At 42.0% G+C, this 16,734-nt stretch overlaps 1 protein-coding gene across 1 annotated transcript in view; it reads left to right on the top strand.

Annotated features, from left to right (window-relative positions):
* The window catches only part of NEB (nebulin), a 205,240-nt gene that overhangs the window by 29,415 nt on the left and 159,091 nt on the right, over positions 1 to 16,734 (top strand). The window contains exons 21-34 of the mRNA XM_066621543.1: positions 1,003 to 1,101; positions 3,127 to 3,231; positions 4,695 to 4,806; positions 4,915 to 5,024; positions 5,449 to 5,646; positions 6,349 to 6,456; positions 8,686 to 8,784; positions 11,125 to 11,229; positions 11,335 to 11,442; positions 12,369 to 12,680; positions 12,785 to 12,991; positions 13,533 to 13,637; positions 14,492 to 14,599; positions 15,793 to 16,104. Coding sequence (XP_066477640.1) covers positions 1,003 to 1,101; positions 3,127 to 3,231; positions 4,695 to 4,806; positions 4,915 to 5,024; positions 5,449 to 5,646; positions 6,349 to 6,456; positions 8,686 to 8,784; positions 11,125 to 11,229; positions 11,335 to 11,442; positions 12,369 to 12,680; positions 12,785 to 12,991; positions 13,533 to 13,637; positions 14,492 to 14,599; positions 15,793 to 16,104 — 2,088 coding nt within the window. The remainder of the gene's footprint in view (positions 1 to 1,002; positions 1,102 to 3,126; positions 3,232 to 4,694; positions 4,807 to 4,914; positions 5,025 to 5,448; positions 5,647 to 6,348; positions 6,457 to 8,685; positions 8,785 to 11,124; positions 11,230 to 11,334; positions 11,443 to 12,368; positions 12,681 to 12,784; positions 12,992 to 13,532; positions 13,638 to 14,491; positions 14,600 to 15,792; positions 16,105 to 16,734) is intronic.

Below are 16,734 nucleotides of genomic sequence, written 5' to 3'. Positions count from 1 at the left end.
GAATGTGCTTAGCCAGGTATATAATTTCTTAGTTAAAGCCATATATACAAAGGCTGTTGGTTATTTTCCCATGTGTCAGTGCAAAGAGCGTCTTCTACCACAGCACCTGTGTTGTTGGCGTTATATCCCCACCTGTGGTTCTGTGAGGCCTGAATACAGTGTGCTGTTAAAACAGTAACAGTGCTATCCTAACCTGCTGTAGAACAGGTAGCCAACTGGCCTGCACTGAATCCAGTGCAGGTTAGGTGTGCGCTGGGGTACAACTCGGGGTAAGGGGACTTATGTCCCCTTACCCCGAGTAATGCCCCAGCCAGCCCTATGAGGTTACTTGGATTTGCACCAGCGAATTTGCTGGTGAAAATCTGGGCGGCCCGTGTAAGGCCAACTGGGCTGGAGACGGGTGTTAGGATCCGACCAATGTGCTGGATCCTGATCCCTGCCGGCCTGGCCCACCCACTGGCCCTCCTGCCCCTGCACTCTCTCCACCCTGGGACGTCCCCGTTCCACCCTCCTCCCATCCTTCCCAAATCCCCACGCTGGCCTAGGGAGGTCGGCATGAACTCACTCCATCCTGTTGGTGCAGCGGCTATTTTCGGCCTCCGTCTGCTGGCCCAGCTGACTCAGAAGGAGGCACAAACATGCGTTATGGCATGTTTGCAACACTCCTGGGCCAGCGCAAGGGACTCTCAGCAGCACGAGTGCCTAGAATTGCACTCCAAATAACACTTGCCTCACCAGCTCCCAGCTGCACCATGAGACTTTTTGAATATTAATTTGGTTTTAAGATCTACCTGTGTGTTTTAAGATCTACCTGTGACAGTGTTAGTTCTTAGCATAGCCACTTTTCGTTTGCTAACCAAATAATTAAGTAATAGAACTATCTCTGAATTTGATTTCAAAATCCCATTACTTATGCTGATACTGATGTCTGCTACCATGAAACACAAATGCATACTAGGAATCAACTTGCCTTTTTATTTTTTCCCTTTCTCCTTCCTCTAGTATACCTACAAAAAGCATCCTGATAAGATCAAATTTACGCAAGTGACTGACTCTCCTGTTCTGTTGCAAGCACAGATTAATTCCAAGCAACTGAGTGATGTAAGTAGTCTGGCAACCCACACTTTTTTTGGGTCTCATTTTATGTTTCATGGTGCCTTGTGTGATGCTGTTGTTATTTCACTCTGTGACATTATTAAATGGAAGCCAACAGAAGTCAGTGAACATCTCAGAGATTGATATGAGATCTAATACTTGGTCCAGATGTACAAGCATGTTCTGTGGCCTATATTATCACTTTACATCAGGGGTCTCCAAACCCCGGCCTGGGGGCCAGATGTGGCCCATGGCAAGCCTCTATCTGGCCCGCAGCCAGCCTCTTGTCCCCTGAAAGCCTCTGGCCCACTCAGCTGAACATGACCAGAACTGTGCTCTGATTGTGTCTGGAGGGTGTTCTGAGGGCCAGAAAGATTGAATGAATGAGCCCATTCATTCATTTATTCACTCATCTAAGTTCCATCTCTCATTTATTTATTTAAATTTTATATTTAAATTATTTTTCCGGCCCTCAACACCACGCCAGATATTTGATGCGGCCCTCTGGCCAAAATGTTTGGAGACCCCTGCTTTACACAGTAGTGAAGCCAGAGGGGGGAGTGGAGCTATAAGTCCCAAGGGCTCCAAAACTTGCTGTGTCAGCTTCCCCCTCCCTTCTCTCAAGGCCATTCCAAGGAGCAAGAGCAATACAGAGGTATCACCTCTCTGTTACTTTCACGCCCAGATAGACCCCTGAGAGTGAGGAGGAGGGGCAGCTTGCATGGCAAGTTTCAGAGCCCTGCAGCCCTTACTGCTCTGCCCCCTCTGGCTCTGCTACTGGCTTTACATATTGCGGTCATTCAAAACCTTTCTTGTGCGGATCCTTGATAAATGCAGATTTACTAACGAGGATCTTCCAGCACAGTGTTCCTCAGCCTGTGGGTTGGACCCCGGTGGGGCCGTGAAGCCTCATTTGTGGGGTTGTAGCAACTTACAGGAACAAAAATGGCCAGCATCCATGGCTTCGCCAGAATTAAGATTGCAGCAGAGGAGAGTGGACTTTGCCCGGCCTTCCCATCCTGTGAGATTTTGCATACAATCTTGTTGGTGGCTGTGTGTGGTGGAGGCAAGACCTGGCCTTACAAAAGCAGCCCAGCTTCACACACTGGCCATTGTGTGCATGGTTTTGTATTAGCAAGGATCTACAGTACTTTTTTTTTTTTTTGGATCGCAGAGGGGTGGGGTGGGCAGATCAGATCCTATGGGGGCAGTGGGTTCCACAGTGGGTCCCCAGTCTTATACTTTGTTTATGTACGTATTGGAGTAGTGGCACAAAAAAGGTTGAAGACCACTACTCTAGGTTAAGATGGCAACCAGGGATTTCATATGATTATGATAATTATATGATAATTATATAATTATGATTGAAATCTGTTTCTGCTGTGGCCGAAGGCTTGTGTAATGTTACAGTGTATTTTCCAGGCCTTTGCTATTGTATTTTTAAGGAACAGAGTCCTGTCTTGTGAGGGTGTTTTGATATAGTGCAATTTCCTGTGAGCAGATGTGAGGCGATGTACCATTGTAGATGCAACCACTTAAGTGCTGCAGATAATTGTTCAAACAAAAAGTGGTAACTGTTGACAAACTGAGAATTTTATGGCAGCTCTATTTTTATTTGCGAGATTGAATTTTAATTTAAAGGTTTCATGGCATGAAAGCAAGCAAAAGGCCACCTGTTGTCATGGTAGCAGTGGGCACAATGGTGTACATTATGAGCTAGGAATGAGGATATGCATCTTGACACTGTGCATGTCTGACAAAGATGCTTGTAGCACTTTATACACATTCATTACAGGTTAAACTTTCAGTCCACTTCATTAGATGCGCAAAGATGAAATGAAGCAGAGAACCTACCTCTCTGGTGGGTTGACATATGACCCACAAACTGTTGAGCAATCTGATTTTACATCATATCAGGCGGTCCACTAATTCAGTTCTGATATTAACAATGTACACTACCATTTTAAGTAAGCTTCTTCAAAATGTCACTGTTCAGTGTGAATATTCTTGTTTTCTGCTTATGCTTTCCAGTTGAACTACAAAGCCAAACATGAAGAGGAAAAATTCAAATGCCACATCCCTTCAGATGCTCCACAGTTCCTCCAGTCTCGAGTCAATGCCTATAATATCAGCGATGTGAGTATGAGCTTTACACTATATACGACACTCAAGCAACTAAAGATATTATTGTCATAGATTACAACATCACAATGATTATTGGACATATGCCAGTCTTGGTTTTTATTGGAGTGGGATTTATGTAAAAAAATAAACCCAGTAAAGGAGAGAGAGAAGGACCAGGGAGCCCAGAGGTGGGGAAGGGCTTTGAGTTGGTAGACACCAATCCAGAAAATGATTTTCTGGATTGGTGTCCAATGCGGACACCATGTGGAAGAGATATAGTCAGGGAATTGAGAATAGGCTAAGATTGAATGAAAATGTGGAAGAGATATAGTCAGGGAATTGAGAATAGGCTAAGATTGAATACAGGGGTCAGGAAGAAGGCAAACCTCACAATAAATGTTTTGGAAAGACTGTATGTGACAGACAGGAGGAAGATGGAGTCAGGGCTCTGGAGGGCTGAAGACTTGAGTGGGAACATAATCTGGAAACAGTAACTGAAAGATTAAAAAATAAAAGGAATCAGTGGCAAAGAAAGTGTCCTGAGAGACAGAGGTGGGCAGCTCAATCCTAACTCCCCACCCTGCCGATGCAGCCATTCTATTCGAGCATGTGCTAAATCCTGTGGGGGGGGGGAGAGAATCCTGGAGGTCTCCTGTGAGTAAGGAAACATTTATTCCCTTGCCCAAGGGTCAGCCTCTGATGCTGCAATGGCTCTACTCAGACCTGCACCAGTAATTTTGCTGAACCTGGGAAGGCAGATCGAGGCTGGGAAGGGGGATAGGATATTGACTGCTGTTGTCGATACCACCCCTTTCCTGCTTTGACAACCACTTCCCTTCCCCAGTCTTTGCCCTGTTCCTACCCTCCCCATCACATTCCACATGTCCCCTCACTCCCTGCACCACCTTATGAGAACCAGGGCTTCTTTGCACTCTGCTGGTGCGTGGCCGCACCTGCTTGCATTGGCAAGCTGGCTGCATGGTCTGCTATAAATCATGCTGCACTGCTGGAATGCTAGTTCTGGCAGCAGGCACATAGGATTGGGCCCCTTGAGAACAGAGATAGTAATAAAGAAGGAGGATGCTGCTAATGCCTTCTATTGATGTCATTGGAAGGAAATTCCCTTTATTCTTCTAAGGTAATGACTGCTTGGTTTTGAAAATGGTGACATAGCACTGCAATGCTAAGTATCCTTATTACTAGTCCTTGCATATGGAATACTATGCAAAGAGCTCTTTTGGGACAAATTTACCTTACTTAAGTGAGTGTTAATTTAGTGAGGTTTAAAACAGGCTGCTGAAATCTTGCAATTAGTAAAAAATGATAAAATCAGTCAGAACAATATTCATGTTTCTTATATATTCAAACGAAACAATAGTTAAAGCTTTATGTTCTCTACAGTAGATTTTATGTCTGATCCTTCTAATATTCTTTCACATCGTCCTAATGTCATTCATCTCTTCCTCCTCTATCAGAATTGGTACAAGTATGACTGGGAGCAAGAGAAAGCAAAGAAATTTGAAATCAAGTTTGATGCCATTCCTATTATTGCTGCAAAAGCCAATCGGAAAATTGCAAGTGATGTAAGTGTTGCATTTGAATGAATGAATGAATGTACCTTGCTTTTTGAATTATTTGATTTTACTTTTATATGTTAGAGAACTACATACTCTCATCTTATTCCCACATAGGTAGAGTACAAGAAAGGTTACGAACAGAGCAAAGGGAAGTTAATTGGAGCTTTGAGCATCGAGGATGATCCCAAGATGATACATTCTCAGAAAGTGGCCAAACAGCAGAGTGATGTATGTATCAATTTAACCCTCTTTAGTTAATATTTATGGGGTGTTGGCAGTGTGCTGCTTTCTTTGTAAGCAACTATTTAAATAAATTTTGGCTAATACTCACACTTTTAAAACTAGAAGCGATATGCAATATCAGAATAAAATGTATGACCCAATCCTATTGAAGCCTTATGCTCTTGGATCTTGTGATCTGATAGTTCCCGCAGTAGGGAATTACATAGTTGTTGTGCCACTATAGAGAAGGCTCACCCCTGTGCCACCATTCCTCTAACTTGGGATGGAAAACATTATTTTCATTATTATTTTATTATTATTAATAATATTTACAAAGCAGATTGCACACTTGTGGTTTACCTACATTCTACAAAATGTTGTTCTTTGAAAAAGTTTTAACTGTTGATGGCACTTACTGATTCTTTTATAGCGTGAATACAGAAAAGGTTATGAAGCGTCAAAGACCAGGTATACAGCACCACTGGACATGATTCCTGTTGTACAAGCAAAGAAAACACAGGCTATTGTCAGTGACATAGACTACAGGCATATCATTCATACTTACAACTACCCTCCTGACAGCATTAATGTAGAACTTGCCAAGAAGTCCTACAACATACAAAGTGATGTAAGTATTCAGCATGTTTGGTATCGCATAATTTAAGAAGTGGCTATACAGAATAATAGTATTTCCACTTGGCTTCCCTAGGCTTTCCTAGGCTCAGCTGCAAGCCAGGAATCACTTTTGATTCCTAATCAGTAGATCTACTCTATTAATTTTCATGATTGATAATTCTTTACATATCTTTACTTTGTATACTTCCTATGTTTCTGAATGTTTCTGCTTCCCATGTTTCCTATGTACTTTAAAAAATTGTAAATAGTAGCCACTATAGAGTTCAATAGGAACTTTTCTCCCAGGGCAAAACAGCAGCCACAGGAAAGCAAAATTAATGCCCATTCCCCTTGCTGTAGTCCCCATGCAGATCTATGGACATGGAGGACAAGTCCATTAATGGTTACAACAGCTTTATGATGCCTCCAGATTGAGAGGAAATATGCCTCCCTGTGCCGGAGAGCAACAGTGAATGAACAGTCTACCTCAGCTCCTGCCTGTGGACTTCTCAGAGACATTTGGCTGGCCTTTGGCTGGCCAACAGGAGGCTGTTCGAGAACTAGATAGGCCTTCAGTTTAACCCAACACAGCACTTAGGTTTTTATTTTCCTATCCACCATGGGTGCCATGGTGCCTTGAAAAAAGATCATAAGAACATGCAAGCAGAAGTTCTTACTTTGTTATTGTATTTGTCATTTTTATTGTTTCTTCCAGAATGAATACAAAGCCGACTACAATAGTTGGATGAAGGGTTGTGGCTGGGTGCCGTTGGGATCCTTGGAAGTAGAAAAAGCTAAAAGAGCTTCAGATATTCTCAATGAGGTAGGTAAACCTGAAATAGAATCATGCTTTCTCCCATTCATCCAGGAGCTATACCGCAGAAGAAGGCTTCTACACACAAATCCCTAGGCCAGTGGTACTCAAACTTTTCTGGCCAGTGGCTCCCTTGACCCCCGTGGCTGTTGGCCATGACTCCCCATCATATTCCTGAGGGCTGGAAGTGACATCATTAAACAGGAAGTGGCCAGAAATATTAACTATATTAACTATATTAAATATAATATTACAATATATTAATTATAATATAATTAAATATTAACTATATATTAACTATATTAATATTAATTATATTAATCATATCATTAATTAAATGCAGATCTTAAAATATATATTATTAATACACAGCAATATACATGCTTTATAAATGATTAGCTGCTGATCACTGTTGGAGACAGGATGCTGGAGTAGGTAGATTTTGTCTGGTCCAGGAGGACTCATTTTTTAAAACTTTGTAAGCATACCAATAGAATTGTTTTATCAAATGAACTTTGTGAACAACCAATCTGACCAACATTACACGCACACACACCCCTGTGGACCCCAATCCAACTAGTCATTTCTCCCATTCTCCTTGGATAGGACTGAACCCTTTATTAATTTAATGAAATTAAATTTTTCCAACAGCTGGTGGGGAAAACAAAAATAGACCATGAAAATATATCAGAGCTGATAAGGGTTTGGTTAGGAAGCTGATTTGTCTCCTATACTAGGAGATGCACAGCTCAAGCCCATGCATGTCTATTCAGAAGTAAGTCTCATTAGAGTCAATGGGGCTTACTCCCAGGAAAGTGTGGATAGGATTGGGCTGGCAATCACTTCATCAATGGCTGATAAGTATTCCCTTCAAATAGCAAGATTCATCACTTTAAAAATACAGCCTTTCCTCTTCAGTCAAACAACATTAATAAATCACTTTAAAAACAGGACCCTTTTTCTGCTCCTGGCCAAGTAAAGTGTGTGCTTGTCTCTCCCCTCCCCCTTTGTCAACTGCATGGAAGCAACTTTAAGAGTCCTGATGACTGGTAGAATAGGAAGCGTTTTATTTGGGGAGGGGGAGGAAAGCGGGAAGGTTTGGAGATCGAAAGGGGGGAGTGGAAGAGGGAGAGGGTTGAAAAGAGAGATTTCACTTTGATGAGAAGAGATCCCAGGCTGGGAACTAGGAACCAACCAGACAAGTATCAGCGGCGGCAGCCACTCTCGCAGCTGAGCAACTCCCGTTTCTTCTGCTTTAAAAAAAAACGCAGACGACGGGCAGAAGATGGGCTCGTATTCTGCCCAGACATGTGACTGTATCGCTGTGAGAGGACATCCCGTGCCTCCCTTTTGAGTTCCTGGCACCTCCCTAAAGAGTCGCTTAATTTGAATAACACTGCCCTAGGCAGATGGGGAATCATGAGCGGAAATGATTGCTATGCACTCAATTCCCCAGCTGCATTCAGCTGCTGGAGCCATAATCATGCTCCATAATAATACTTTAAAAAGTGTAATTGGTGTTGTGCTTTTTTTGGGTGGGGAGAAACAGGTGTAGTGGATTAATTCTCCTCTGTCTCCACCTTCTGTGCTAACAACTGATGGGTGGGATTCCTCCTCCTCCTCCTCCTCCTCCTTCTTCTTCTTCTATCCAAGGAGCAATATATGCAGCCTTGGCAAATTGGAACTATATCTTGATACAGAGGTAATAATGAGGAAATAGAGCATCACAGATGTTTCATGCATTTTACACAGTAATCTGTTCTATGGCAAGATGAAAATGCGTGTACAAGAACATATGCAGGTGATTGGATGCCTGTGCAGGCCTCCAAGCATTATACCAATGGGAAATGGATTGCCTTGGAAGGCACATCAGCCAGCCCCAATCTTTTTGGAATGGAGCCATTTTGTATTGACCCAGGATCATTCCATTATAAATGCTTGGCTACATCTCCTATAAGATTTTCTTTGTTGTTATGGAAGCACATATTTTTTTAAATGCATATTATAATTGGTTCTTTGTGAAATTTCTGAGTGTTCATCCAGAAAATAATCACAAGTATAGATTTTCTGAATAGGTATGGGTATTTTTTGGAATGAGAATGGGAAGAAGGTCTGCATTATTTTTAGTCTTTTCTTGATGTGTCCTTACAAAAAATATAAATGTTAGAAATGGAAAGGAAACTGACATTTTATTACCTATGAGGAACTAATTTTTCTTGTCTTCTATGTTTTGAACAGAGAAAATACCGTCAGCATCCGGACACTCTTAAGTTTACATCAATTGAAGATGACCCTATTTTAGTACAAGCCAAAGTCAACCAGATCCAAAGGAGTGATGTAAGTGTTGGCACTGCATATGTGTCATTGTGTATTGACTAAGCAACTTTTAAAGTCACAATGGGATCATTTAAGAAGAAAGAACCTAAGAATTCCTGGGTACTTCCACCTTTCTAGATAATCTCCCTTACGTTGAAATATTTGTGGTTTGCTTTTATGAAGATAGATGTGAAGCAGTAATAGATCACTGCATCTTAATTCAAGTAATTAACAGTAGAGCCCGCCGTCCATTTAGCCCATACTTGAATCTGGACTGCTTAAGGTCTGTTGATGACAATGAGAAGAAATAGATTACTAGCTCCAGTTACAGCAAAGGCTGTGAGAAGCATAAGTCTATACCAGAACAAAAATTAACCTTAATAATCTTTTGACTCATGGAATATTCCCCAACATCAGGTCTCCAGAGACTGTAGCTCCAAACCTGAGGAAGGAAGGAAAACTCATAGAAGAGATTGTCTTTTATCACAAGGGTCTGGAGATTTGGTTTCAGTCATGGCTATTCCCTCTCCTACAATCACTATATTTTACCTTCAAAATACCTTTTACCTGTTCCTGTAGATTGAGAGTATCATAATTAGGAGATAATAATACTGAGAGATTCAGGCCTCGGCATCCACAGGGGATTCATTCTCAGACCCCTCGCTGAAACTGAAAATCACAGATAATCAAATCCATGGTTTTCAGCCCCTTTCTTCCCCCTTTCAGCTGTGCTCCAGTCCCCTCCGGAGGGCTTTCTGAAACCCGCAGAGACAGTGTGCGTCCACCTACTGCTTCTGAGGACTTCAGAATGACCCAGAGAGGCAAAAATGCCACTTACAGTTTCCCAAGGGAAACCGGAAGTGACTTTTTGCCATATAAGGCATTCTGAGGTCTGGGGCAGCCCCTGGAGGGCTTCCCTGGGCCTCAGAATGTCTAATATGGTGAAAAATGTCACTTCTGGTTTCCTTTAGGAAATGGGAAGTGGATTTTTTTTGCCTCTCTGGGCCATTCTGAAGCCCTTTGGAAGAGACCAGAGCGCAGCTCAGGTTCTTTTCAGAGGGCTCCAGTGGAGCCGAGTCTGGGAGACCCGTGCTGAGCCAGATCTGCCGATGAAAAATCTGTGCATAAACAAGCTCCACCTGTGTTAAGTGATGGCTAATATCTTTCAGGGGATTTCAGGAACATTTTCACATTCCTATAAGGGAGTTTGTAGAATCAAAGTAATACAAAGAACAGGCCTTCAGTGCTGGATCAGAGTTTGTTAACTACTGATTGGACCAAAACCAGAAAATACTAGTTGTAGGTCTAATTAGTAATTGGTTTTGGTATTATTAGCCCAAAAAGCATGCATGTCTGGGCATACAATAATATGACACAGTGATTAGCACACTCTGAGTTTTCTAAACGATTAGTACGTTTAGAGCAGGGGTATCCAAAGTTTTTGGCAGGAGGGCCACATAATCTCTCTGACACTGTGTCAGGGGCTGGGGGGTGGGGGAAGAATTAATTTACATTTAAAATGTGAATAAATTTGAATAAGTTTACATAAATGAATATATTAAAGATGAACTTATATGAATGAATGAAAGTCTTGCAATAGCTCAAGGCCTATAAAAGACCTTGCACAAAGCAAGGCTGGCCTTTCCTTTGCTGCTGCTACTGCATCACAAACGTGAAACAGCAAGCGGTGGAGGAAGCCCTCATCCCACAGCTCACGCAAGAGGTCAAACAGTCGCCCTCACACTGAGAGCAGTTGCGTCAGGCCAGTGCGGGCTCCAACAAATGTGAGGGCCAGAGGCTCATTGGAGACTGGGGGCTCCCTGAAGGCCGCATTGAGAGGTCTCAAGGGCCGCATGTGGCCCCAGGGCTGGGTTTGGGCACCCCTGGTTTAGAGTCGTAAGAGGCGACTAAACAGCCACCGGGTAGATGGGACTCATTAGCCTGGGAAGGCAGCTCATCTGAGAGAAGGAAAACTCTGATCCCAAACCTCCACTGCCTTGTGGCTACATCCAGTTATGGAAACAGCTTCAGGAGTCAACCTCAAGGCAAAATCTGGAGCCGGAGTCCCTGAGGCAGTTCATGGGTGAACACAGTCACGTTCTGGCAACTCCTGCGACGCCGCTAGAACCAACCGTATTGGCTTCTGCCTTGCCATTGGACCATTTCAGTGACATAGAGAGGAGGGATTTGCTGCATGGGTAACAGGCTGTCCTCCGTATCTACTTTACCCAGGCTTCGTGCACTGGAGAGGACACTGTTCCAGAGCCACTGTTCAGAGCGCGATACCATAGTCTTCCGATACTGAAGGATGCCAACATGTAGTACGTTTACTTTTATTTTTTGCATTGATTTCTGTTATAGGTACTTTATAAAGCCAAAAATGAAGATGTCATTCACAAATATCACCTTCCAGCAGATGCACCACAGTTTCTCCAGGCTAAAGTTAATTCCTACAATATTAGTGATGTAAGTTTACTCTTAGTAAGATTTTCATGTAACACACCATTTGCATTATAAGTGAATTACTAAAACAAACTACTTTTTTTTTTTTTTTAATGTATTTTCTTCCAGACTTACTACAAACTGGGGCTGGAAGAGTTGAAATCGAAAGGCTGCGACGTGAGATATGATGCTATCCCAATCCAAGCTGCGAAGTCTGCTAGACATGCTGCTAGTGATGTTAGTATTCTCTGTCCCAAGGAGTGACTGTGTGCTGTGGGCAGACCCATCTGCCAGTAGTCCACGCTGCTAATCAAATTCCATTTCAGTTGTGACTATGTATCTATAAGGATCTTACATGTTTCTCAGGAACCTGAGTGAATAAATAAAGCAAATTAACCTGGGCAGATTATCAGTGGGATGCTGAACCATGCAGAAAGTAAAATAAAAACAGAGCAATCTCATTCCCGTCTTTTACAATCTAAGCAGAGAGTCGCTCAAGGAAAGGTAGCAAAGTTAAGAAAAGATAAAGGAAGGAGAAGAGGTAGATGGAGCCAACATTTTATTTATTTGTTTAGAGTATTTATACACCACTTTTCAATCAAAATATGCACCAAGTGGTTTGCACTTCAAAATAAGAGAAAATATTTTGCACTGCAAAATAAGTGTGAGCTGTTCAAGAAACACATCCTTATCTAATCACATCACAATCTAAAAATAAAACAAGTGTCCACTACTTAAAAAAAACAGTCATTTGATCAAGATATTTTACATTTCTTTTTATGCATAAATATCTCTACAAATAATGTTGCCGTCAATTCAAGCCTCATTGAGTGTTACTTCAGTCTGCAGTCTGCCGCAACATTGTTTAATACAGATCTACTCAGTAGTAAGCCAGATCAATTGCCTGCAGTGCTCTGCAGCCCCACTGGCAGTGGCGTGCCGGACTTTGTCACCAGCTGTCACATGGGTGCTTCCCCTTACACTACTGGCAGCTTGCATTCAGCATGAATGGTGACTTTCGTGCTGCAGCTACTTCTGGAAATGCATTCTTGCTTTTCTTTTGATGGCCCCTTCCCTTTTAAAATTGTAGTCTTTGTATGAAATGCAATGGTGGGGTTGTGTTCCCCAGAAAAGCTATTTTTCTTTTGATTTTGTTCTGACAGTTCCAATACAGAAAAGACTTTGAACGTGCCAAGGGTAAAATGGTTGGCTTCCAGAGCATCCAAGATGACCCCAAACTTGTCCATTATATGAACGTCGCGAAGATGCAGTCGGACAGATTGTACAGGAAAGATTACGAGGAAAGCAAAACCAAGTACAACACTCCACTGGATATGGTCACTGTTATAGCTGCCAAGAAGGCCCAAGAAATTGCCAGCAATACCGATTACAAACACTTGGTGCACCATTACACTTTCTTACCTGATGCAATGAGTGTGGAATTGTCCAGAAACATGATGCAGATTCAGAGTGACGTAAGCATGTTTGCGTAAGATGTGTCCATAGGTGTCCAACAAATGAACAGCCAAAAAGCGTGGTCTGCCTATGTAATAATTCTTTTCTTTCTTTTACCTACCAGAATCTTTACAAATCAGACTTCAATAGCTGGATGAAAGGCATTGGGTGGATCCCCATTGGCTCACTAGATGTTGAGAAAGTGAAGAAAGCAGGGGAGGCTTTGAATGAGAAGAAGTACCGCCAGCACCCTGACACCATCAAGTTTACTAGTATTGTAGACTCACCTGTCATGGTCCAGGCTAAGCAGAATGCCATTCAGCTTAGTGATGTGAGTAAATCTGAGGGAAAAAGGTCAGGACTAAGTGATGAATCATATCTATGTGAGGGAATAGGGTGTTCCATCCCTATGCAAATACTTTTGGGAAAGTTATCAGGTTTTTGAATTTATTTTGCTCTGTAGTTTTGTATGATGCAACTCTTCCAGTTGTTTTTAGGGGTAGACCCTCAGATAAAATAACATAGATTCATTAAGGTGAGAAGGCTTTATGGAGCATGCAGCTGTCTTGAGAAGAATGGGTAATTAGTCTGTGGAACACCTTGCCACAGGAAGTAGTGATGGCATCAGGAAATCATGATGGAAAATTAGTTTTTTTGTTACATTGCCACGAATCAGTTATTGTAATTGGATGATACTGACTTCAGGTGTCATTCTAAGTAGTTTATTCTAATTCTTTCATATATGGATATGTTTAAATGCACATTTATGGTTCATACTTAAATCTATTTTTGAAAACCAGTTTACTCTCCAGTAGAGCATCTGTGGTGTTTTTTCAGGCTGGAAATAATGGCCATACTCCTTTGTTTCACAGAAACTCTACAAATCTTCTGGAGAGGAAATAAAACATAAATACCACTTGCCTGCAGATGCCCCTCAGTTTATCCAGGCTAAATACAATGCAACAAACATCAGTGATGTAAGTGGTCATTTAAAGACTATGTTTAATTCACAGTTTGCCAAATTAATGAGGGGTAGGTGTTCAGAAATTCATTCAGAGATTATAAAAAATCATGCCAACATTGTCCTTTGGTTTTCTGATTATGTCATATGATATGTGGCTATTCCTACACATGTTGTAATGAGGTTAGAGTTCTATTGAAGGAGGGAAACAGGACAGGAGAGGCCAAATGATTATATGCTAAGTGTGCAGAGACCACACTATCATTGCCAGCAACTGTTTGCAGTCAGGGCAGTGATCTCCTTGCATTTGGCAGACTTTCTGATTGGCTTTTAGGTTCTTGCTGTTTTCACCAATTCTGTAATATTTTATGTTCCGGTCTTGCAGACAAGAAAGCCCTATCATGGATAAAAGCTAAGGAAGTTCTTGCCACTTAGTTTAACTCACATTGAAACCTTTGGGGCAAAAAAGGGGCCTGGCAAAAAAAGGGGCCTGGGAATAGGAAAAGTAAAAGAAAAACTATATATATAGTTTATAAATCAAAGGAATTATATTCCTTATTATTTTGTGCTGAAAAATTTGCTTACTTATTACATCTGAATCCTGCCCTTACCCAAGAGCTCACAGCAGCATACATGGTTCCACCTTTTGTCCTCACAACAACCCTGTGAGGCAGGCTGGGCTGAGAGAAATGAACGTCCAATGAATTTAGTGACCAAGTGTGGATTTGAACCTGGGTCTCCCCAGTCCTGCTGTGAAACTTCAACCACTAACTACAACACACTGGCACTGTTAGGATCCTATTGGATTTTGAGAAATTCATTAAAAACTACTTGAATAACTCATTAAATGTTTAACTCTTCATTTTTCAGACCTTTTACAAACTTGGCTATCATGAGTTAATAGCCAAAGGCCACAATGTGTTGGGTGATGCTATCCCAATTACTCTAGCCAAGGCTTCAAGAAACATTGCTAGTGATGTAAGTATCCATATCTGCTCAGTTTTTGTGTGCATCGCTTTGCAACTGCTGTCAAAGTTGGTCTTGGAAGTTCTAGCATCCTATGCAAATGCTGCATCCTCTCATACACTTCCCTTTCTATCCTAGATTGTGGAACCCCCAATTGTAAATGGTTCTTGTTCACTCATTTTGCCTACCTCTTGCCTAGTTATGGCACTCCCACCCACTTAATGAATTTTATCCAGAGTTGCACAAGTGAATTTCCACTCATGTAGCTGAGCTTTCCTGTCCTCTTCTCCCCACAGCAGCCCCTTTTGCCCCTGAGAATCCTTTCCTGAGGTAACCTCCAGAAAAGAAACATGGGAAGCTGCAGAGGGGGAATAGCGAAAAACTGGACAGAAGGGTGGCTTTTCAGGAGGCTTGTGGGGCTGCTGTAGGGAGGAGGGAAAACTCCCAATGCATGAGCATGTATTTGCCCATGCAACTCCAGATACAATCTTTTTCTAATGAGCTCTCTTCAGCTGGGATTGCTTTTAGCTTTCCTTCCCCCATTGTAGTCTCAAGCAGTGGCATCGCTAGGTGATGCGCCTGGAGGTTGACACCACTATGGGCCAAAATTTTTAAAATCTTGGTATTTTCGAATAATACTATCATTTGATGTGTAAAGTCATGCAGAATGCAATGAAACAAGTCATGTTGAAATAGCTCTATTCTGTCAAAAGTTATAGCCAAAAAGTGGTCGGAGTGGAGTGAGGGTACATCACCATGCCCACCTCCTGGGGTGTTGCCCTGCCCATTGCATGGGAAGAGGTCCATCATGGCCCTCCCACACTGGCCTCCCACACTAGGTGACGCAAACCCTTGTGACGCTACTGGTCGCTAGGTTTCCTCTCACTGCTCTTACTAGTGGAAGTACTGAGGTGGTGATTGTATATCAGCTGAAAATTATAGAAAGGCATTCAGGAGATGCTGTTAGTGAGAACAATTTTGCCTTACTGTTTATGAAAGTTTTTAACATGCATCACATGTTTTGTCCCCTGAGAGGGCTCTTAGGGAATTCCATTGTAGACATATTCCTGTTATGAAGTACTTGGTTTCTCACTGGGGAGATCTCCTCCCCTGCCCCTTACAACGATAAAAATGGGTGCTTGTTCACTGAGTCTGTATGTCTTTACACAATGACCATTGTTCTTTCTCTCTCATGGGAATTGTAGTACAAATATAAAGAAGCTTATGAGAAGTCAAGAGGAAAACACGTTGGTTTCCGAAGCTTGCAAGATGATCCTAAGCTTGTCCATTCTATGAATGTGGCAAAGATGCAGTCCGAACGCGAGTACAGGAAGGACTATGAGAAGAGCAAGACTAACTATCACACACCTCTGGAGATGGTCAGTATCCAGGCTGCCAAGCAGGCTCAGGATGTAGCCTCTAATACCAACTATAAACGCCTGATCCATCAGTATATCTGCCTACCCGATAGTATACCTGTTGAGCTGGCAAGGAACAGGATGCTAATTCAAAGTGATGTAAGTATGGCCGTTCCTCAAAATGTCACAGTTCCTATTACACAATGCAGTGCCATTGGCGTGGAAAAAACATGCAGGTGGACCTCAAGGACTGTATGCATGCACTTCCATCCCAGTGTCTCAGTTTTAAAGAGAGATGCCATGTGCCACTGTGTTTCACATTATTCTCCCCATTTTAAAACTGATATGAAGATTGAGCTGGGATTTGAATCTGAAATGTAGAGTTTTGCCCTGAATATATATATCAAACTTTATTTTGGTATCACACTGTTTGAGTTTTGGCATAACAAACAAAGAGAAGTACTGACCTGGCCAGCTAAATAAAAAGCCTCACTTTTGCTTGACACATAAAAATCCCTGAAGAACTTTTTTTCATAGTCTAACAAATAAAGAATGCTTTATGGTTATATGAAGAGCAGGAATTTGGAAAAGAATTTTTTTTTTTCCAAAACGAAAAAAACACTTTGGAAAATGCGAATAGAGCTGTTGCACAAAGTGTAGCAAGCAAAATCACTATGCAAGTTCTGCCTGTGGCACACACGTGATGATAGTAGTAGTGGTAATACCTAAGAATTGGCATGTTAGGTCACAGCATTGGCCTAACTCCCTTTGAAACATTCAAGGGAAAGA

The sequence above is a fragment of the Tiliqua scincoides genome, chromosome 1 (genome assembly GCF_035046505.1).
Source record: "Tiliqua scincoides isolate rTilSci1 chromosome 1, rTilSci1.hap2, whole genome shotgun sequence".
In the NCBI taxonomy this organism is placed as follows: Eukaryota; Metazoa; Chordata; class Lepidosauria; order Squamata; family Scincidae; genus Tiliqua; species Tiliqua scincoides.
The sequence above is the reverse complement of the archived record's forward strand: the minus strand, read 5'-3'. Positions and strand labels throughout refer to the sequence as shown.